A 22,665-nucleotide genomic window follows, 5' to 3' on the forward strand; every position below is an offset into this window, starting at 1 on the left:
GCAGGAGCTTCAAGAAAGTGACTAAAAGCTTAAGAACCTTTAAGGTCATATCACATGTTGTGCGATACAAGTGAAAACCCAAAATAGAGTGCAGAACTCGAATTCTTCTCTCTTCTACTTTGTAATTCTGTTCTGCAAATGCTTTCACCAGGTGCTGCTGTCCTATTTTGTGAAGGCTGAAAGGTCAAGACAGCAAGGAGAAAGGGATCTGGTGTCAACCCACTCCTCTTGTAGACATAGGAGCAGACTAGGATTCACAACTGATGATCAACAGTACCCAAGAACAGTACACAGTGCATCAGAGCCACAAAAGGCCCTCGGCCCACACCCCTGGGGAGCATTTTGGAGAAGACAACTGGAGGAGAAAGTAAGGCCAACTTCATGATTGGTCTATGGCTTAGTGACTGCTTCCCCTGGGCAAAAGTGAGTATTGCAGATTTGCGAGAAGTAGAGACATGGCAGGACTTGGCTACTGACTGAATTCTCAACAGTAATAGAGAACTTTGAAAAGGAGGCTAGAGTCTCCTTTTGCAACTCCCCATAGTGAAATGAGTGCTTAATGCTTAATAAATGCTGTTGACTGACACTTTAACCTGGGGAGGGGAGGGGAGGGACAGTGGGGAGGGTGAAGGCTAAAGGGGAAGGAGAGACGGCTAAGAAATAATTTACATGTTTCAACTTTCATAGAAAACCAAATAGACCAAATAAAGTTATGTGGCATTAAATGAAATAAAAATCAAATAGCTTCTTCTAAAAATCATTATATTCTGCTCCCAGTGATAACAGACAGTAACAACTAAAGCTACAAAAGTGGCTCGTATTAATGAAAATATGCAACTATATCACAACCAAAGCCTGAAAACTCATTTAGCAGACAGAAATCCCAGAGACATTTACTATAGTGTCTGAAGTAAATGCAAAGCATTAAAACAAAAAAGATTTTCCAAATGAATCAAATGATGCTCAGCTAACTTTATGTTATTTCACATCAATAAGGAAAAATACACTGGAAAATCTACACAGTGAGTAAACATGAATGAAATAGCTTTTGTACTATTTCCAGCTTTGCCTCAAAAATGCCTTTGGTCTGACGGCAGAACATATTATTTCCTGTTCTTGTACTTTGTGGGAAGTAGCACACCCATTCCAATCGTTGTCACTTTTTTCCTTTATCCACATTCATGGGAGGAATTATTTTGGTGCTGCCCTGATAATTCTTCCTAGATTGGTATCTCAGCTCCCGCAGCCATCTGGCAATGGGACCCAAAATTAAATATCAGAACTACTCGGAGAGCTTGTTCCAGTGACTCAGAAGGTCTGGTGAAGGATTCAGAAAACTGTATTTCTAAAAAGTGCCTCAGATGGTTGATGCCAAGATGGGTGGTCCACAGATCATTCTTTGAATAATTTTCATGTCTGCTTTCCAGTTGAGTGAGGTAAGTTTTGACCTTTTTTTTCTATAATGACCATAACAGGGGCAAGAAGGATTATGGTAAAATACATGGTATATATGACACAGCTTTCATAACCTGTACAAAATAAAAAGCTTTCTCATAATCCAAATAATCACTAGTCAACTCAAGTAACTAGAATTTTCAGGTTTCCATCGTAATAAGTGAGGTTCATTATAAAATGAAGCACTACAAGATTCTAAGTTGCTTCCTGAGACATCAATGATTACATTGAGTTCCCTGCAGTTTTAGTGCTGTAAATGTTACTACATTCATTGAAAACTAATTATTTTTGAGTCAGATTACAGCACTTAGGTAGCTTGAATATTAAATTAATTAAGATATTATCTTTAAGTTACTCCAGATAAACAGAAATTTTCTGTACTGATCTAATACTAGAATATGAGATACTTTGATAGTACATATATTTTTTCTAAACACAAAGAAAATAGGATACTTCTCTAAGAATTTCAATTAAATGGGACTATATATTCCAACAATGTCCATATATGATAAGGTTCTGTTTCATAAGGAGGTAGTGTTTTAAGTACATTCAGCTATGTTTGGGTTAAACCAAAAGCAGTTTTGGTTTTTCCATATTACTAAAGTGTTGTGAAAAATGCAAACAGTGCCCGGGCTGGCGTAGCTCAGTGGATTGAGTATGGGCTGCGAACCAAAGTGTTGCAGGTTCGATTCCCAATCAGGGCACATGCCTGGGTTGCAGGCCATGACCCCCAGCAACCACACATTGATGTTTCTCTCTCTCTCTTTCCCCCTCCCTTCCCTCTCTAAAAAAAAAGTAAATAAATAAAATCTTTAAAAATATTATCCAAAAAAATGCAAACAGTAATTTTATTGAATTAAGCTGCTTTATTTAATATATTATAATTTTTTAATGTAGTTTCACTTAAGAGATTTATTGAAATGTGAAACAATGGATCATTCATGATGGTGAATAGCAAAATGAGGGGCCAATCAACAGGCTCACCGGCTAGCTCTTTGAATGTGAGAACAGTACTCAACAACCCGCGTCTGCTCCGGAAAGTCTCTCTTGCTCGCTGTCTACTTTTCAACTCATCTCTATTGCTGCTGCTATCTTCCAGGGCTGTACTCCACACAACAGAGCCTCACTGTCACCTGGAATGTATCACATAAAATTAATTTCTAAGACTCCTACAGTTAAAAGATTATACCAGTTTCTATGTGTAGGGAAACATTAAGGGACATTTTAATCACACAGGAATGATCACAATCATTTTCAAGATGTGATGGCTTCCATTGGTGAAGCATAACTGGTTCATTCCAACCAGCAGACACCACTCTCATGGACCCACTCACCGCTGGGGTCTGCCTCTGTCTTTCACACCAAGAAGCAGAAATTTCCACTTTTTAAAGTAGAAGTGCTGAGCGTAAAAAAGGAAGAATTTTTGAACACAACTTGAGAAAATGGGTTGCAGGCCAGATGCCCAAGCAGGGGTGTGCAAGAGGCAACCACACATTGATGTTTCTCTCCCTCTCTTTCTTCTTCCCTTCCCCTCCCTCCAAAAATAAATAAAATCTGCCCTGGCTGGCATAGCTCAGTGGATTGAGTGTGGGCTGCGAACCAGGCATCACAGGTTCGATTCCCAGTCAGGGCACATGCCTAGGTTGCAGGCCATAACCCCCAGCAACCGCACATTGATATCTCTCTCTCTCTCCCCCCCCTCCCGCTCTTCCCTCTAAAAAATAAATAAATAAATAAAATCTTTTTTAAAAGAGTTCAGTCTTGATCAATTAAAAAAATAAAATATTTTTAAAAAATGGTCACACAGAAATCTTGTAAAATACATATGTAATCCAACAGTTGTGCTACACTGCTAAATTCTGAAGTATTCCCATGTGATACTATGTATATAATAAGCTTGTTTTACTCTTGGCACACATTTTTTCACTTTTAACAACTCTGATACGGAAATTATTAATAATTTTAGAATCAAGTGCCTTTAAAAAGTCACTGTCAAATTTACAAAAGAAAATAATTTCTGTCTATCTGCATTAAATTCATTTCTGCCAAGGGACTGATGTTTGCTTCTATCTGGAGTAACTATCAACTGTGAACACTTTAAATTCTCTTTGCCTGAAGCTCTTTGGCCCCTGATGGTGGTAGGAATTGAAACAATGATCTGAATGAGAACCAGCTGGTTTCTTTGTTATCCCCTTCCAGAGACAAGGCTAGCTTCACATACCCTGACTCCAGAGTTGTTCTTGCTTTATACGAGGGTCTTTTATCAGAATCCACACCTTGGGGATTATTTTTGCTCTTTCCTATCTTAGTGCCAAAGAAAATGGTGCCTCTTCCAGCTAGTAGTATCTTAGATGAAACACAGCATATCTTAAATAATGTATATGCAATTTAAGCAGCACATAAACATATTTTCTACATTTTATACATTCTTTAAAGACATTATTTTATCAATGGCCTATGATTTCATCATAATACATAATCCATTATTTTCTCTCATTTTCGTAGATTTCAATTCTAATTTTTATCATAGTATAAAGCTATATCATTTCCATATATCTTCATGTCATTTGATAATTTCTTCACAATAAATTCCTAAAAATTAAAACATAAGGGAAGAGTATGAAGATTAACACATTTTTTACATATTGCCAAATTGACTATAGAAATGCTCATCACTTTCCATGACTACAAGCATTTATGTAGGCCTTTTTTCCCCCTAAACATAAGTAAAATCTATCCAATTTCATGTGAAAAATACTTCAATTGTTGATTAATTTGCATTTCTTTCTGTGTCTGAATGTTTCATATATTTGTTGGGCATTTGTAGCACTTTGTGGATCACCTTCTGATGTCATTTAATTTTCTATCATGTTAGCCTTTTTATGTTAAAATAATTTTCGCCCTGGCTGGCGTAGCTCAGTGGATTGAGCGCGGGCTGCGAACCAAAGTGTCGCAGGTTCGATTCCCAGCCAGGGTACATGCCTAGGTTGCAGGCTATAACCCCCAGCAACTGCACATTGATGTTTCTCTCTCTCTCTCTCTATCTCCCTCCCTTTCCTCTCTAAAAATAAATAAAATATTTAAAAAATAATTTTCATTTGTAGAGTATTATTGCAAATCACATACACTAGCATCTTTCCATTCCCCTGTCTTTCAATCTGTTCTTAGAATTTTGGATGTACTGATGGTTTTTATCTTAGTAAAACCAAACACGTTCCATTTTCTTTATGATTTGTTTCTGTGCTTAACCCTACAGCCAATGTTTTCCTCTTATTTTTCTTTTGGTTATTTTATTTCCCAACTCTTTATTCCTCTTGGAATTTATCTAAGTATGTGTAGAGAACTATTAAAGACATAAAATTTCAGAGGCTGGTACTAATGTAGATATCGTATTGACGACATAAAGTCCAATGTGGAAACGGAATTGCAGTGATTTGTCAGGAAAAAGGCCTAAGCCCCCGCCCCCCATGCTCTGCTACAACACGCTCTTCTCATCCGTCCACCAGAGGAGTCCATAGTCACATAATATAATTCATGTTCTCATTGTTTCTAGCTAATTGCTCAGAACAGTGCTCCCCAACCATTTTTTTTTTCACTTCATAGCACTGAAAGAAAAGGATAATTATTGCACATGACGCTGGTTAAATACAGGAGGCTCGTTAACAGCCTGCCAGAGGTAGCTCCAAGTCCTGCTGCCTCTCTGAAGACTAATACCTTAGTACATCTGTAACCCATTTGCAGCACATCAGTTGGGAAACACTGTTCCAGAAGAGCTGTGCTACTTACATTCTTCTGATAGGATCTCTTTTCTCTGCTGATGTCACCAGGATTCTATGATTCAGATGCTGATAGTGACAGAGAAGCCCAGTTGTAATTATCAAATAAAAAGAGCCCCGAACAAAATAAGCATCAGGACACCTCTTCTGCTCCTTTTGTCCTGGAGTTTGCCATGGGAAGGAGACTGAACTTTAAGAATACAATTGAGTATGTGTTATGTTATTGGGACGTGTAAAATCTTTGTGAAGGATATCCTCTCTGCCTCAAGTTAAGTATGAAGAAATGGAGCAACTCCTGCAGTGCAGAAGTATCTAGTCATTACAATCTTCTAACTATGAGCCAAAGGGTCTGTGCCTCTTCTAAGGAGACACAGTTGTAGGAGTCACAGGCCCTGGCACTAGTTACATTAAGTCTTTAACTTTTAAAGACTTTTACTGAACGATCTATTTATATATTGCCCACTAATTTTTAAAGCTACCTTTATCATAACCTGAATTCTTATGTAGCAGTACCTCAAGTATATTCATTAACCATAATGACCTGTTACAATGGTCAACCAGAGCATAAAATACTCTTACAGAACATAAATCAGTGCTTCCTCAAATATGCTTCTGTGCTTCACCGTACCATCCATGCTAATGTCTGTGTTTGGGAGTGTCTTGTAGATTGTCATTCAAAAATACACGGCAATGAAAATCCACTACAGAGTGAACTAGAAAATCTTGCAAAATGTGTAGGATTTTATGAAATTCATAAAGATGGAAAATTATTCAAATCAGTGGCATAGCCATAGAATAAATGTGTCTGTCAATCCAGTTAACAGTTAAAGGAAAGTTGCCAACGACAAGGACAAGGACACAAGAAGTACATAAAGGAATGACTTGACTACAGAGAAACGCTATCACAAATGGATGAAGTCTGGGATATTTTTGTAAAAGAGGATTCCATTATGGAGCACATATCAAAAAATTAATAATTGCGACTAGAGCTCTGTGTGAGGACACAATGAGATAGGAAACACAGCGAGCCAGGAAGAGGGCTTTCACTAGGAGCCAATTCTGTCAGCACTTTGGTCTCAGGTTTTCAGCCTCCAGAACTCTGAAATAGATTTCTGTTGTTTAAGCAACAAAGTCTATGGTATTTTGTTGTAGTGGGCTGAGCAGATTAATGCAGTATGAATTAGAGGCCAGGAACAATTTGAAAAACTTCAGATCTGTTTGTAAGGTTGGTTACTAAACTCACAACCACCTTCAAGTATCAATAAAGCTGGTAACCAAATAACTGGTGGTAGGCATTACTGAAAATATGATCTGTTAAGAAATAAAATGTTTTGGAAAATGTAGTGCAGATATTTTTTACAACTAAATTTCAGTATGGTAAAAACATGGTTAAATAGAATGCCTAGAGAACAGTTTTCTAATTAATTGGATCTTTGATCAAAGTTGAGCTGAATTTCCTTTGTGATTCAATCATTGTTGAAAATGTTCTTCAAGTAATGCTGTCCTTCTTTCCCTTAATATCAATCATAAGTGAATCTTTTTTACATTTGAAAATTTCTACTCTGAAGCAGATTTCTCATTCTATAGTATTATAAAGGGATTAAGATGAAAATGTGCATTTATTTGCAATAGGATTCTTTAATATCATTTTTTTGCATGTGTGTCACTTGCCATTCTGTGTCATTAATGGAATATAGAAAATTCTAGATAACCAAAGTTTTCAATTCATATTTTACTGGAAAAAAAACTACAGGTGTATTTCAAATCTCACTTGTTAAATGTATTTTTCAGTAGTTCAATTTACAATGAAGAAATTGACAATTTCATATAGTACTCATTAGTCTGGGGAAAATATGTAAAACAATTTAAGAAATTGACACAGGCTAAAATAAACCATATGATTTCACTTATATATGGAAGCTAAATGAACAAAATAAAACAAAATAGAAACAGACTCATAGTTGCACAGCATAGACTCACAGCTGTCAGAGGGGAGAGGTTTTGGGGCCTAGGTGAAAAAGGTGAAGGTATTAAACAGTACAGATTCATACTTGCAGAATAGCCACAGAGATGCAGTAACGTTGAGATAATGGAGTATGAGACCAGGTGGGTGCCTGAGGCAGCAGAAAGATCACTCTGTCGAGTTCATAGTTTCTAGCCACTTTGATGTGCTTCTAAAACTGGTACAAAATGGTATTGAATGTAACTGTGGTTGAGAAAAAAAGATGTATTTGTGTATCTCAAAACAGCTACTTCATTTTTTTATGATTGTAAAAGCAATCCATTTTCATCATAGGATGTTTACAAAGTTGAGGATCATTTGTTTGCTAATTTTGCTGTAATAAACAATGCTGCATCAAAAAAAAATTAATAATTGCCATTTCATGTTTCAAATAATTTTGTCAAGGAAAAAGTGTAAAATAATTATTTCTGAGTTAAATATTTCTAAGTTAACTTTGTTATATATAAAATAAGTTTTCTGTTTTGTTATGTTTCACTTTTTTGCCCTGGCTGGTATGACTCAGTGGACTGAGTGCCAGCCTGTGAACCAAAAGGTCACTGGTTTGATTCCAGTCAGGGAACATGCCTGGGTTGCGGGCCAGCTTCCCATTTCAGGGTATGCGAGAGGCAACCAACCTGTTTCTCTTGCACATGGATGTTTCTCTCCCTCTCTTTCTCCCTCCTTTCCCCTTACTCTAACTTAAATAAATAGAATCTATGTTTTAAATTTTTTTTTAATTTGAGCAAAAAAATTCAAGTTGAAGTTCTAGTGAAAGTATTTATTAGGAAAAATTTGGCTCTGGCTGGCGTAGCTCAGTGGATTGAGCACGGGCTGCAAACCAAAGTGTCGCAGGTTCGATTCCCAGTCAGGGTACGTGCCTGGGTTGCAGGCCATGACCCCCAGCAACCACACATTGATGTTTCTCTCTCTCTATCTCCTTCCCTTCCCTCTTTAAAAATAAATAAATAAAAATTTTTAAAAATTGGCCCCTGATATAAGCATATTTAAGTGCCTTTCTGGTCTCAGTTATGCTCAGATATCTGCTTCAAGGCATTTATTGTCTGCCTATGTTTGTATAACAGTATTAACACAGATTTAATTCGCTTGAGTATCTGATGGGACACTTTCCTTATTAATCATGTTTTATTTTTAAAAATTTACTCTCTTTCCTGTTTATCTTTCCAGCTAATATCCTAGAAACTCATTTAGAATTCCCAGAAATTAATTTAAATCTATTGGAGCCATTATTGGAATGGCATTAAACTTCTGTACTAATTTAAGATGGGAAAGGTAGCCTACTTGCTATATTCAGTCTATCAAAGAAAAATGATGTACATCCCCATTTGTTTTCCCCGATCTTTTTTTGGAAAGTTCCCTCACATCAGCTTACCTGTTTCTTGTTGTTTTATTCATAGATGATACCAGTGTACCTATTTGTTAAATCAAATATCCCTACTGAACACACAGGCACCAACCACAAGGACAGGACACTCTTTGCAGGGGTGTCATGCGGCCCAGGATGGCTGTGAATGCAGCCTGACACAAAATTGTAAATTTACTTAAAACATGATGAGATTTTTTTGTGATTATTTATCGCAATGTATTTAATATGTACCCCAAGACAACTCTCCTTCTTCTAGTGTGGCTCAGAGATGCCAAAAGGTTGGACACCCCTGCTGATGAGAACAAATAATTTTCAAAGATGGGAGCAATAAGGAGTAGTGTAAGAGAACTTATTTCCAGAAATATGATGGAGCAAGACATCCTGAATAAATCTATTATAAAATGGTTTTTGTACTGAAATAATCATGAAAAGCATTTTTAAGTGAATTAATGATCTGGCAATAAACTAAGGGAAATCAGAGGCCAAAAACAAAACAAAAGTAGAAAATTGAAGATATAATCAAGTGTGGAAGCCAGTGGTGGTCCAAAGAGCACCTGCTGATCCCTGGTGACCTAGATTTTTTAACAGCAGAGCACATATTCTTCTCAAGTTCACATGGAACATTCTTCAGAAGAGACAAAGTGCTAGGCCATAAAATAAGCTTCAAACAAAGTATGAAAAGGCTTGAAATCAAACAAAGTATGTTTAAAAGGATTTAAAACAAATCAAAGTATGTTATCCAACTACACGGAATGACACTAGAAATTTATAATAAAAAAATGGGAAATTTACAGAAATGTGGGGAAAAAACAAATTTCTAAATAACCAATGGGTTGAAAAAAAAAACCCCACAAAGGATATTAGAATATTTTGAGATGAATAAAAATGAGGATGCAATATACCAAAACTTACAGATACAGCTACCACAGAGCTTAAGAAGGAGATTTATAGCTATAAATACCCATGTTAAGAAAAGGAAAGATCTCAAATCAATAACATTAACTTTCACCTGAAGACACTCAAAAAAATAAAAATAACAAAAACAGAGCAAAATGAACCAAAGCAAGTATAGGAAAGAAATAATAGGTTAATGTGGATATTAATGGCATGGAGAACAGAAAAACAATAGACAACATCAACAAAGCCAAAAGTTGATTCTTTGAAATTATCAACAGAATTGGCAAACTTGTAGGTAGACTGACCAAGAAAAAAAGAGAGAAGACTCAAATCATTAAAATTAGTAATGAAAGAGGGGACATTACAGAAATAAAGATTAAAGGAAAGTACTAAGAACAACTATATGCAGTGACATAAATCACTTAAAACATGAAATGTAAAAATTCCTAGAACATAAACTACTGAAACTGATTCAAAAAGAAACAGAAAATCTGAATAGACCTAGAACAACTTAAAAAAAAATTTACGATAAAAAAACTACCTACTAGACCCAGACCTGGTGACTTCAATGGTGAATTCTACCAAATATATTAAAAATAATTAATATCAATTCCCCACTAACTCTATCAAAAAACAGGAGGAACCACTTCCCAACTCATTCTGAGAACAGTATTACTGTGATGCCAAAATCAGACAAACATCTCACTCACACAAAAAAGAAAACTACAGACCAAATATGTCTCGAACATAAAGACAAAAATCCTCAACAAAATACTAGCAAACCAAATCCAGCAACATGTAAAAGGGATTATACACCACAATCAGACTTGGGATCTATCCCAGGAATGAAATGTTGCTTTGGCATTTGAAAATCAATTCTCATTTCCAACAGAGTGAAGGAAATAAATCACATGATCATCTAAATAGACAAAGAAGAGGCATTTAACAAAATCTAACACGTTCATGGTAAAAACAACAATGAGAAATAGAAGGGAAACTTCCTCAACTTGATAAAGGAAAATAACTTGAGATCAGTGAAAATGAAGATACAACATATCCACAGCTAACATCATACTTAATGGTGAAAGACTGAATGGTTTCCAAGATCAGGAACACAACAAGAACATCTTGTCTCGCCACTTCTATTCACCACTCTACTGGAGGTTCTAGCCAGGGCAACTAGGAGAAAAAAATCTAGGAATAAGTATGATTATCTCTATATGCAGATGACATGATCTTTTATATAGAAACTTCAAAGAAAATTACTAAAACCTATTAGTAAACAAGTTGACAAAAAAGCACAACCCAAAATGAATACACAAAATTTAATTGTATCCTATACAATTTCTTCACTTGCAATAAACAATCTAAAAATTTTTATTTTTATTTTTTGAAAGATCTTATTTATTTTTAGAGAGAGAGAGGGAGAAGAGGAGGAAAGAGAGGGAGAGAAACACTGATGTGTGAGAGATACATGGGTTGGCTGCCTCCTGCATGCCCCCAACAGGGACCAAGCCTGCAACCCAGGCAGGTACCCTGAGTGGGAATCAAACTGGCAACCTTTTGGTTCTCAGGCTGGAATTCAATCCATTGAGTCACACCAACCAAGGCAAAAACATTTTAAAAATCCATTTATAATTGCATCAAAAAGATTAACATAGCTAGGAATAAATTTAACAAAAGAAATACAGAACTTATACTCTGAAAACTACCAAACAGTGCTGAAAGAAATTAAAGATGATGTTAAACAAATGGAAAGACATCCCATTTTCATGTATAAGGACACTTAATATTATGAAGATGGTAGTATTCCTCATGTACAGACCAACACGCCCCCATCAAATTCCAGCTGGCTTATTTGCAGTAACTGAAGCTGATGCTAAAATTTCATAGGAAATTCAAGGGATCCAGAATATCTAACACAGACTTGAAAATGTTGAAAGATTCACAGTTCCCGATTTCAAAATTTGCCACAAAGCTATATCAAGACACTGTGGTACTGGCATAAGAATGAATGGGTGGGTGGGTAGATACATACATACATAGATAAATAAACGGAATAGAACTGAGAGTCCAGAAATAAATCCTCACTTTTACTGTCAACTAATATTCAGCAAAGATGACAAGGTAATCAATGCAGGGGTGGGGAGGGGAACCCCTTATGAAAAATGGTGCTGGGACATCCCAAATGAATATCCACAAATAAACAATAAAGTTGGAACCCTTCCTCACATAATACACAAGGAGGGGACCCAAAAAAAACACAAATTATCTTGAACTCAGAATTACCTTGTGGAGGGTGGGCTCCTTGTAGTACAGGCTTTCCCTTCTGGGTGAGTGTTCTAGGGACCCACCTGAATCAGCCTAACAGCTGGCATTGCTGTGAGAGGCTGCATTCAGCTTCAGTGAATTTTTTTCTTTGAAGACTCTTTCAACATGTTTGTCCATTTCATGATGGGTGATTCACAAGTGTACCTGCCCATACCACGCTGAGTGTTCAGCAACTTTTGGCAAAAAACAGCATGATCCCCAGTTCTACCCTCCCTATTTACCCTATCTTACTTACTCCAAGCGACTGTTTTCCCCCATACCCCTGGAAGAAAAAAGTCTTCCAAGGGAAACATTTTGCTGATGTGGAAGAGGTAAAATAAAAAAAGTGGAAGCACTAAAAGGCATCAAAATTGACAAGTTCAAAAGCTGTTTTGAGCAGTGGAAAAAACATTTCAATAGGTATATTTCATCAAATGGAGAGTATTTTGAATGTGATAAGCTTAAACATATAAGAATACACAATTTTTAATAAATTAATTTGGGGGGTCCCTCCTCATATATAAATCAACTCAACATGGATCAACAACCTAAATGCAACAAGAAAAACAATAAATCCTTGAAGAAAACATAGGAGTAAATCATCATGACCTTGATTAGGCAATAGTTTCTTAGACACCAAGAATACAACCCACAAAAGAAAAAATAAACTGGACTCCATCTAATGCAAAGGCCTAAGCCCAAGGAACAGTATTCCCAGAGAGAAAAAGTATGAGGGCCCTAAGCTTGGGAAGCAGTGTACGTGGACACATAGAAAGTAAATCAGGGTGGCTAGAGAAATGTAAGTGAAAAAGGCATGACAGAAAAAGTTCTTAAAGAGATGGGCATCAGCCAGTTCACAGTGGGACTTGAAAGCCAAGACAAGAAATTTTAACTTTATTCTAAAAGCACTGGGAGTCACTGGAGGATTTTCTTTTAGGGAGTGACATGTTCTGATACGTTTCTGAAGGCAAATTCGATTGCTGCATGGAAAATTAATTGCAGCTGGACAAGGAACAAGGAGACGAGCTTACGCTGTTTCTATAGCAACCCATGCAGGACATGATGATGTCAAAAGTTGGAGAGATAGGTAGGTAGGGAGATAAATAAAAGAGCTGAAAGGACTTTATTAATTCAATATAGGAACTGAGGAAAAGAGGGAAATAGTAAGTTCTAGGTTTTCAGCTTAAGCAATTGACATGTGGTATAATTTACTAGAGGAAGAATGTGTTTGGAGGCAAAGAGGCATGGAAATCAGTTTTGTTTTGGTATATAAAATTTGACAACCTTTTAGTCGTCCAAATGGAGATATCAAGTAGCAAGCTGAATGTATACTAAGACTGAACCTAAGGGAGGAGTTAAGGCTGGAGATAAATATCTGGGGGTCATTCACTAGGCCTGGGTAAGACCACCTAGAGAAAACATCCATATAGATAACAGCACAGGAGTGCAGACTAAGGCTCAGGGCACTCCAATATAAGAGACTGAACAATGGGGGAGGAGCTGGCGAAAGAGACTAAAAAGAAGCAACCAGTTAATAGGAAAAATGAGATTGTGGTGTATAACAGAAAACAGAGATATTTAGTTACCTGCATGCCAATTTAGTCACATGAGGTAGACAGTCAACAACTTATCAACGAAAAAAGATCAGAGCTAAAAAATGTGCCCTGACCAGCGTGGCTCAGTTGGTTGGGTGTTGTTCGCAAACCAAAAGGTCACCGGCTCCCAGCTTGATTTCCCATCAGGACACATACCTGGGTTCCGGGTTCCATCCTAAGCTGGGGAATATACAAGTGGCGGTTGATGTTTCTCTCTGTCTTTCTCCCTCCCTTACCCTCTCTCTAAATATAAATAAATAAGATATATATTAAAAAAACCTAAAAAATGTGAAAGAGGTGAGAAAACAGAAGGAACAAACTGCAAACAGTTTAGGAACTGTCCTGCAAACAGGACTAACTAGTCCTGTTCATAAATAGTTATTTTTTTAAGATTTTATTTATTTATTTTTAGGGAGGGAAGGGAAGGAGAGAGAGAGAGAGACATCAATGTGCGGTTGCTGGGGGTTATGGCCTGCAACCCAGGAATGTACCCTGGCTGGGAATCGAACCTGGGACACTTTGGTTCCCAGCCCGCGCTCTATCCACTGAGCTATGCCAGCCAGGACTCCATAAATAGTTTTTAAAATATTTCAAGAATGATATGAAAACCAAAGATTGAGTTCAGGAGACACAAATTATTCTCACAAAAGGAACCTGTATGCCAGTGATTCTCAAACTCCAGAGAGTGCATGAGAACCACCTAGAGAATTTGTTAAAACACAGAATAGTAACCTTCAACTCCAAAGTTTCTAACTCAGCAAATCTGGGGTGGGGCCCAGTAATTCCTTGGATTAACCAATTCACAGGTGATGCTGATGCTGAACTGAGAACCTTACTTTTTTAATAACACTGACCTAGAGAAACTTGAATATGTACACCAGCAAACAAGTTCAAGAAGGAATGTTCAGTTACACCTTGTTTATAGTATTAAAAAAAACCTGAAAACAATCCAAATGTCCATAGTTGAATAAATTAACTGCAGTGTATTCTATAATACCACATTTTGCCATGTATAATGCACACTTTTTGCCTACATTTTTGAGGGAAAAATAAGGATGCACATTATATACATGGGAATTAGCACTAAAACGTGGGTGTGCATCATACACGTGAGCACACTATACACAGCAAAATATGGTACTGTGCAGCCACGACAGTAAGTGCATGCACCTATACAGAAGAGTATCAAAAACAATGTTGAGCAAAAGTCACTGAAGTATACATATAATTTGACTATTCATTGAAAGGTCAAAACTAACTCAGCTGGGCAAGGAAAAAGGAGACCAGCTTAGGTTTTTGCAGCAATCCAGGCTAGATATGATGGTGTCAAGAGAATGGGTAGATTGAAGAGAAAGGTAGGTAGATGGGTAGAAATAAAAAAGCTCAAAAAAGCAGAAACAATTAAACTATGTAGTAGTTAGAGACACACATGTGGTAAAACTCTAATAAAAAAAGATGAACACAATTCAAGATAGTGGTTATCTGGGAGTTGGGAAGGAGAAGCACTGGACAAGGGAACACAGAGGTGCTGCAAAGTTAATGTAACGGGCGTCCAACCTGCGGCCCACAGGCCACATGCGGCTCAGGATGACTATAAAGGCAGCCCAACACAAAATCATAAATTTACTTAAAATATTAGATCTTTTTGTGATTATATGCCACAATGTATTTACTTTGTGCCCCAAGACAACTCTTCTTCCAGTGTGCCCACCGATGCCAAAAGGTTGGATACTCGTGATTGGTGTACTTCAAAATGTAAGTATATACTTTATATATATCATCTTATATGTGTGAATTATTTCCTAATAAAAAGTTTGACATAAGCAAGTAGCGGTCAGCTATGGCAGGTGGTACTGAGAGTTTAAGAAAGGACATAGAAATGATTCTTGAATTTGGCAAAAGTTAAGTTTTTTGGTAATCTCTAGAAGAACAATTTCAGGAGTGGTAACAGAAGCTAAACTAGGGCAGATGGAGAACACTATATAATACAGAAATATAGAAATATAGAAACTGCTAATCAAATATAAATCAGATAGAAATGCAAATCAAGTATTTCAGAAATGCACATGGTAGGAATTACTTCCAGCCAGGGGTAATCAATATTTCCTGGAGGAGGTGTTTGTATAGATTTGGGTGTACAGAAACAGGAAATGAAGGATGTTTCAGGAAAGTAAGTGAACAAATACATAAACCCCAATATGAACGATGACAGCAAAAACAGACTCATGCGGGAGTTAGATATGCGTGGAAAAGGCAAGCAGTGCAGTTCCGCTGGGGCACTGTGGCTGTGCAAGGTCTTGGATCTAGCAAGAAATGTACGGGTTGGTCTAGATCTTCTCTGTCAACATAGTAGCCCCTGGCTACATGTGGCTAGTGAGCACTTTTAAATTTAATTTAATGTAAATTTTAAAACTGATAACTGATTCAATTACAGGAAAACTTTAAGTATGTTTGGAAGAATTTGGGGGATATGTGAATCTACTTTTTCCCAACTATAGATTTAATGAAATATAAATATATAAGTCAAGTATTTTCAGTGAAAATATAGCATCTGAATTGAGATGGGCTACAAGTAAGGTGACCAATTGTACCAGTTTTAGCAATGAAGGTCACATAACCCAGGGTTATCCTTGCTGTAAGTATAATATACTAGATTTCAATGCATATGAAATCAATCAGTAATAAAAATTTTGATTGCATGATGATAATATCCTGGATATATATGGTTAAATAAAATATATGCAAGTTCATTTCAGGTGTTCTTTTTAATGTGGCCATCATTAAATTTTAAATTACACATGGCTGACATTATATATTGTTGAACAGCACCAGTCTAGCTAAAGGCAAGGCCTTGAACACCAAGTTTTTACCTTTGTTCAAAAGTAAATAGTGAGCCACTAAAATTTAACATTGTACACATTAGCCGTTTTTTTTAATGGTAAAAGAAAATATTGCAGCATTTGTAAAAATAAGACTGCCCTTTAAAGGTTAAAAATTTAAATTAACAATGAGTCAAAATAGAAATAAAGTTACCTCCCCTCACCCCCCAAAAAAAGGTTTCCAGGCCTGTAAGATGTGACTAGTTTACAATGGCTGTAATAATAACATCTTCAAACAAGTTTCTAATTTGGGGTGTATGGCAAACATTTATAAACAGTCCTATTTTGACTACTTTTTGCATTTATTCCTTCTTTTTGACAGTCACAGCTCTCAACATCTCATTTTTCCACAAACCAGTAAAAATGTCACCACCATCTAATACCGGCTGCCCAAACCAGAAATTACCGTATTTCTCAGACTATAAGACGCACCCTTCCAATTTGGGAGGAATAATGGTTGTTAATACTGCTGTTGAGTTATTTACATTGATGAAATGTTATTTATGTTAAGTATTTTACCACATTTTTTTGCTTCAATTTTTTTTCCTATTTTCCTCTAAAACCTAGGTGTGTCTTATGATCCAAAAATTACGGTATACTAAAATTCCACTTTAACTTTACCCCATTTAAAGACCTCTTCGAATACCACCTAATTTGTTTCAAATTTTCCTTAATATTTCACCCCATTCCTAACCCTACCTAAGGGCCACACAGCTAAATAGAGTAGAAATAGGACTTAATTTTGGCCTCTACTGGGACTCTCTGGCTCATTTAATTTACTTTCATGGTATTTAACTCCCAAATTGTGTCTCTAGCTTAGATCTTCCTCAAAATACCTCAGAATTAGAAATCCAACGCAGCTGCTAAAAACATCCACTTGAATATCCCATTGGCATCCCAATCTAAAAATGTCCAAAAATCCAATTTATCATCCTTCCCATCCAAGTTGTTACTTATCACCTATTTACAAATGTTGGGATTGTCAGAGTTCCCATAATAGAAAACTGGACAATTTGTTTCTCTATATTCAACTACTCAAATCCTTCCCATCTTATCTTAAGATATTACTCAAATCCTTTCCTTTTCATCCCAACTCTCACCTAAACTCCCTTTAGCAACCAATATCCAAACTTCGTGTGATCTACGAAGCCTTCAATGATCTGATTATTGCCTATCTTTCTTGTTTCTTATACTCCATAATTCAGTTATAAAAACTGCTTGTAGTTTACAAATGCACTAGGTTGTTCCTCATCAATCTATCTTTTTAAATGTGCTCTCTATGCCTAGACAGCTGCCTCTCCAATTTCGGGGGAATGTGGTCTCAAGTGCCCACTCACGAAAGAAAAAGTAAATCTAAGCACCCAGAGATGCTACTGGTTTTAAAATCTAAGAGTCAACACAATGAGTTTATCCCACAGTAAAGGATCTTAGGGGCAGAAATCTACCATCAGGATGCATTTCCAGTCATCAATATTCTCCAGTGGGGCTTAGAGGCAGCTAGCTAGTCATGCATACTAGACCAAGAAAATGAGTATCCTTGACATTGTTTCTCTAAAACATAACTTCTGGTTCCTGTTTTCAGTTCATTGTATTATTAAATTTATTGGGTTACCTGTTCCTAAACATCCTTTCCAAAACTGGCTTCCAAAATTCTGCTTGATTTAGCATCCTCTGTTGAGTCATCTGGAAGAAGTGATTTGCTGAGGTAAGTCTAGGGGAAAAAAGGGCAAAGAAGCCATGTAGGTGACCTATAGCAATATCACTAGAAGCAGGGAGTGCGACTGCAAGGTCAGTAAGGGAAATGTGCTGGACACATGCTACATCAAAACACTGTTCACTTGGAAATCACAACTTGTCATCCAAACACTGAACACCATACAAGGAAAATGTAACAAAGTCCATTTTTATCAGGCTTCAACATTCTCAAGATATTCAGGAATCCACAATGAATATGAAAATGGATTGTGTTAATAACTCAGGTTCCATACATTAATTTTGATGAGCTCATCATAAGAACAGAAGCTTCTCTGGGAACTCAAGGTAAAGGAGACTTACTGTATCTATACTAGGAAGAGTTTAATGTTGAATTGAATGAAAATGTGGCTTGGCTGTCTCCTCCATTTCAGATTATAGGTGCCTCTCTGCTCCCTCAAAATTTCTCCTGCTCTTTTCTCTCACTATATTTTCCATTCTATATTTTAACTCATCTGCCCAAAGTTCTTCCTCTAGACTGTAACCATCTAGAGAAATGTCTTTTCAATCTTTCCATCCCTAATATATAACAGTGCTAGGTCTACCAATTCAGACATATCAAGTCATTGTCTTTTTTTAAATCCTCACCTGAGGATACATTTATTGATTTTAGAGAGAGGAAGTGGGGTGTGTGTGGGGGGGGGGGGGTGGGGAGAGAGAGAGAGAATGAATCATCAATGTGGAAGAGAAACAGCAACTGAACCCTAAACCCACTACATGCCCGGAGAGGGGATCAAACCCCGACCCTTCTGGTATATGGGATGACACTCCAACCAACTGAGCCACCCAGCCAAGGTTCAAGTCTTCTTTGTAGTTGATAAAATTATAAAAAAAATCTAAACCAATGCCACTCAAAGTAGCCAGCCCATAAGCTATTTGTTTATGATAAAGAGTTTGAACCAGAATGTGTAGAAGAATGGTCTCCTTTTGTCTAAGAATGTCTTGCTGTGAAAAAAAAAAGTCTACCTAAATTAAAGAGTGTTTTAGTGATGCAGCTGATTTCCGTTCTTGCCTCACTTTGATCCAAACATTGAAGAGTTAGAAAAAAGACACTTTTCTTAAGGAAAAGCAAAATACTGAGGAATGGATGGTTAAAATTAACTTTAGGGTCTTTATCCATCTTTACAAGACACATATATTTACAGATCATCCCCAAAATTAAACTAAAAGCACCTATTTTCACTGATTAAAAAAAATAAGGACACAGGGCACTTAAAAAGTTTTTTAAAAGCCAAGACACATTAAAAAAACCTAATAAATTTTTAATTTTTTCCTTTTTTGTAACAGGACAAGTAACAGATTACATCAAACTTCAGAACTTCTCAAATACCTAGTTATTATACACATTCCCATCTGTCTTGCAGGGAAGGATCTTGGTCAGTTTAACAGTTTCAGGTAAAATAAGCTGCATAATAGTATATATTACAATAATAAATGTACAATGTTTACATGAAATATGTTTTAGAAGCAAGATAAAGATGCATCTGCATCAAAAGGCGACCTTTTAAAATGCCACAACTATTTTTTACATTCACTCTTGCAACTCACAAGATGGGGTCACTAAGCTCAGATAAATCACTATGATGCACATAAAATGGTTATTTTATATATTATATATATTTATATTTTCACATTTTAGCATCTGAGACATAAACAGAGAATTTAAAATTTATTCTCTTCAGATAACAAGTCATTTTTTATTTCTCATAAACATGGTGCCCACAAAAGCACACAGGTAAGGCACAATAGGGTTTTCTGTTACAGAACAGTGTGCATCATGTTTACTTAACCAGGAAACGTGCATTATCTGTGCAAGTTCATGCTGCAAACCCAACACGCATACAATTAAAACCAAACAGGAAACTGAGCTTTAAACAAAATCAAAATTGGTACAATTTCAGCTGCTTCACATATTCATTTGAACTGACAATGATAGATCAATTGGTTTTTTTAAAAAAAAGTATTACAAGTAAACTTTGCTCCACAACTATTTTAATCTGAAATCAAAAACCATAATAAAGTAACTTTACTGAAACAAAGCAAATATTGAGACACAAAGCAATGGTCACTCGTGCATTTACTATATTGCAAACTTCCATGACCCAAAATTGTAAATATGATTTTTCAAATACACATTTTGCTAAACAATGCGCCCTGCTTTAACCTTGACATACAACAGGGGAGCTAACATTTTATTAAATTATAAATAGATTGGGAAAATTACTTAATCCCAATAATACTATATCATAGCCCTAGTATTTATAATAAATACAGCTTTTCACAAAATACTTTTCCAACATCTGCCAATTGCTTCTTTATTGCTTACATAAATTTGAATCCATTACAACTGGTATCGAAACTTTCACACAAAATCATACTCAAGACATTTTTATATAAAACCTATAAAAGATATTTGAAACTTGTATCTAATACTTCCAGGTGTTTGGCTGCTTGCTCTATGTGATAGTACAGCCATATGTATATATATGTGTGTATATATACACATACACATACATATATATACACACATACACACATATATACACACATATATATACACATTAGATTATGAATAAAATAAGAAGCTTATTTTACTGCTTTAATGCAGACATCCTCACAAAACAAGACTACTTTTGCCACCACCAGCATTTATACATATATACAAAAGCCAGTTTAAATACATGTACATCCACTTAAATGTAACCACTAAACCCAAATTAGTTTTCTCATATTCTGGCTGTTGCAAATGACTCTCTTACAAGCAGTAGAAACCTAAGGTTAAATTGGGAAATGAATAGTTTTACCACATTGGCCTGTAAGGAACTATGCAGGTTACTGTATGTAAGATTTTACAATGTTAGTTCACAGGAAATTATGGAAATACAAGAAGCCTCTTCACCATGCTTTTGTATGGTTATCAAAACACTTCTTGGTGCAAAAATACCACCACCACATCTGAAAATACATAGTAAAGTCAATGTTCCTCATGCAAAACTTTAAATGCATTGGCTTAAATGAGCTCCAAAAACTGAATGAAACCATTATTTACCTACTCAGCATTGCTGCGTCACTGCTAAGTCCCTTTGGAACCTTAAGATTTCTGGAACGTTCAAACAGAGCTGTATTCAATAAAAATATTACATACAAAACGCATTTTAAAAGGAAGACAGGAAGCCAAACAGGAATTTTCGAATTTTCCTATTGTAAATAACAGTCCTAGGAGTAGAAGCAAGTCTTTTCATGAACCTCCTTGAGAGTTGGTTAGGCCAGTCCGCAGACGAAGATGAGACATAGAGTTCATGTGTTTATTTGATGGCTTCAAGGGAGTGTTGCAAGTAAGAGCATGGGGAAAGCGATGGTGATATCTGTCTAGTCGTAAATATTTTACTGTAACCAATTTTCCTGTTGTAAGATAAAAATAATATTTTAGATCTGTAAAAATATGCTTTATAATTTATAGAAAAACTGTGGTAAAAAAACAAATAAAATGATCCAAAGTTATTACTCTAAAAATGCTAACTTGAAATTCTTTAAAATCTGGTATAGTTTAAATAGTAAGACATAATTTATCTCTTCAGTATGTTTATAATACTCAAATTTCTTACCATCAAACCAAGAGCCATGCAATGCCTTAAAAGCTTTTCCAGCATATTCTGGAGACAGACATTTAACATATACACAACCCTATAATATTTAAAAAAAGAAAAAGAAAAAAAGAATAGTCTTAGTTTTAACAGCAACAGACTCAAAATGTAGAATTCAATAGTAAAAGTTACTTTACCTCACGTGAATTTTTGTCTACTGCAATATGAACAATGCCATCATTATCACTGCATTTTTCTAAAATTGCTTCTTGAATTGCCAAATGCCACTGATCCCCTATTTCCCTAAAAATTAATGAAAACAAAAATCAACAACCATATTCCTACTCAGTAAGGAGTCATTTGTCTCTTAAAACATATATATCCTACTAGCATGGGGATAGTTTAAAAACTACATATTGAACCTCAGCCCTTTTCTTACCTTCCAGTGTAAGAACACACAGAGCTGAAGCAATAAAGGATTAGCCCATGCTAGCACAAATGTGCTGTCATTTTTATGTTTAAAATACTACATACCTACAGTCATTTCTTTTTCTTTCTACAGAAGTGTTAATAAGCACTTTAATGAGTTGGAGTGGTCTAGTAAATGCTGAATATTATTTTATTTTCAAGGACATTTTTAAAGCCCCAAACTTAAGAAAATTCTTAGTAAATACAGTAAATCCTCACTTAACATCATTGATAGGTACTGTGACTTTAAGTGAAATGATAGACGACAACCAATTTTACCAGAAGCTAACTGATATATACAGGAGTTAAGTTACTACAAATCTCAACAACGTTGCAACAAAATGACATTGAACAAAATGACCTTATTCAAGGACCTGCTGTAGTGTATTCTGAGATTCTCTTCTCCAAATAATTAGAGTAATACAGGACATTTTGCAGAAAGAGTTGCATCCCTAGTAAGAAAGCTTTAAGATATCCTGCTGCACGAATGCACATTTGTGATACAGATCATGAGGCAGAAGGGAAAATGACTACACTTTAAATGGTAATCTTCACCTTAGGTA

General features: G+C 35.9%; 1 protein-coding gene and 1 long non-coding RNA gene across 2 annotated transcripts in view; one reads left to right on the top strand and one right to left on the bottom strand.

The window, feature by feature from the left end:
* The first annotated feature begins 563 nt into the window (after nucleotides 1-563).
* On the top strand, nucleotides 564-22,157 carry LOC118499036. The gene is made up of 5 exons (XR_004901534.1): nucleotides 564-575; nucleotides 812-817; nucleotides 8,950-8,954; nucleotides 14,775-14,786; nucleotides 22,036-22,157. It is a non-coding gene; the product is annotated as an uncharacterized LOC118499036 (long non-coding RNA).
* Nucleotides 19,294-22,665, bottom strand: part of LEMD3 (LEM domain containing 3) — a 58,044-nt gene continuing 54,672 nt past the window's right edge. The window contains exons 11-13 of the mRNA XM_028531685.2: nucleotides 21,832-21,937; nucleotides 21,656-21,734; nucleotides 19,294-21,452 (exon numbers count right to left, since the gene is read on the bottom strand). Of these exons, the coding sequence (XP_028387486.1) occupies nucleotides 21,289-21,452; nucleotides 21,656-21,734; nucleotides 21,832-21,937 (349 nt within the window). The 3' untranslated portion in view covers nucleotides 19,294-21,288. The remainder of the gene's footprint in view (nucleotides 21,453-21,655; nucleotides 21,735-21,831; nucleotides 21,938-22,665) is intronic.

The sequence above is a fragment of the Phyllostomus discolor genome, chromosome 2 (assembly GCF_004126475.2).
Source record: "Phyllostomus discolor isolate MPI-MPIP mPhyDis1 chromosome 2, mPhyDis1.pri.v3, whole genome shotgun sequence".
NCBI lineage: Eukaryota > Metazoa > Chordata > Mammalia > Chiroptera > Phyllostomidae > Phyllostomus > Phyllostomus discolor.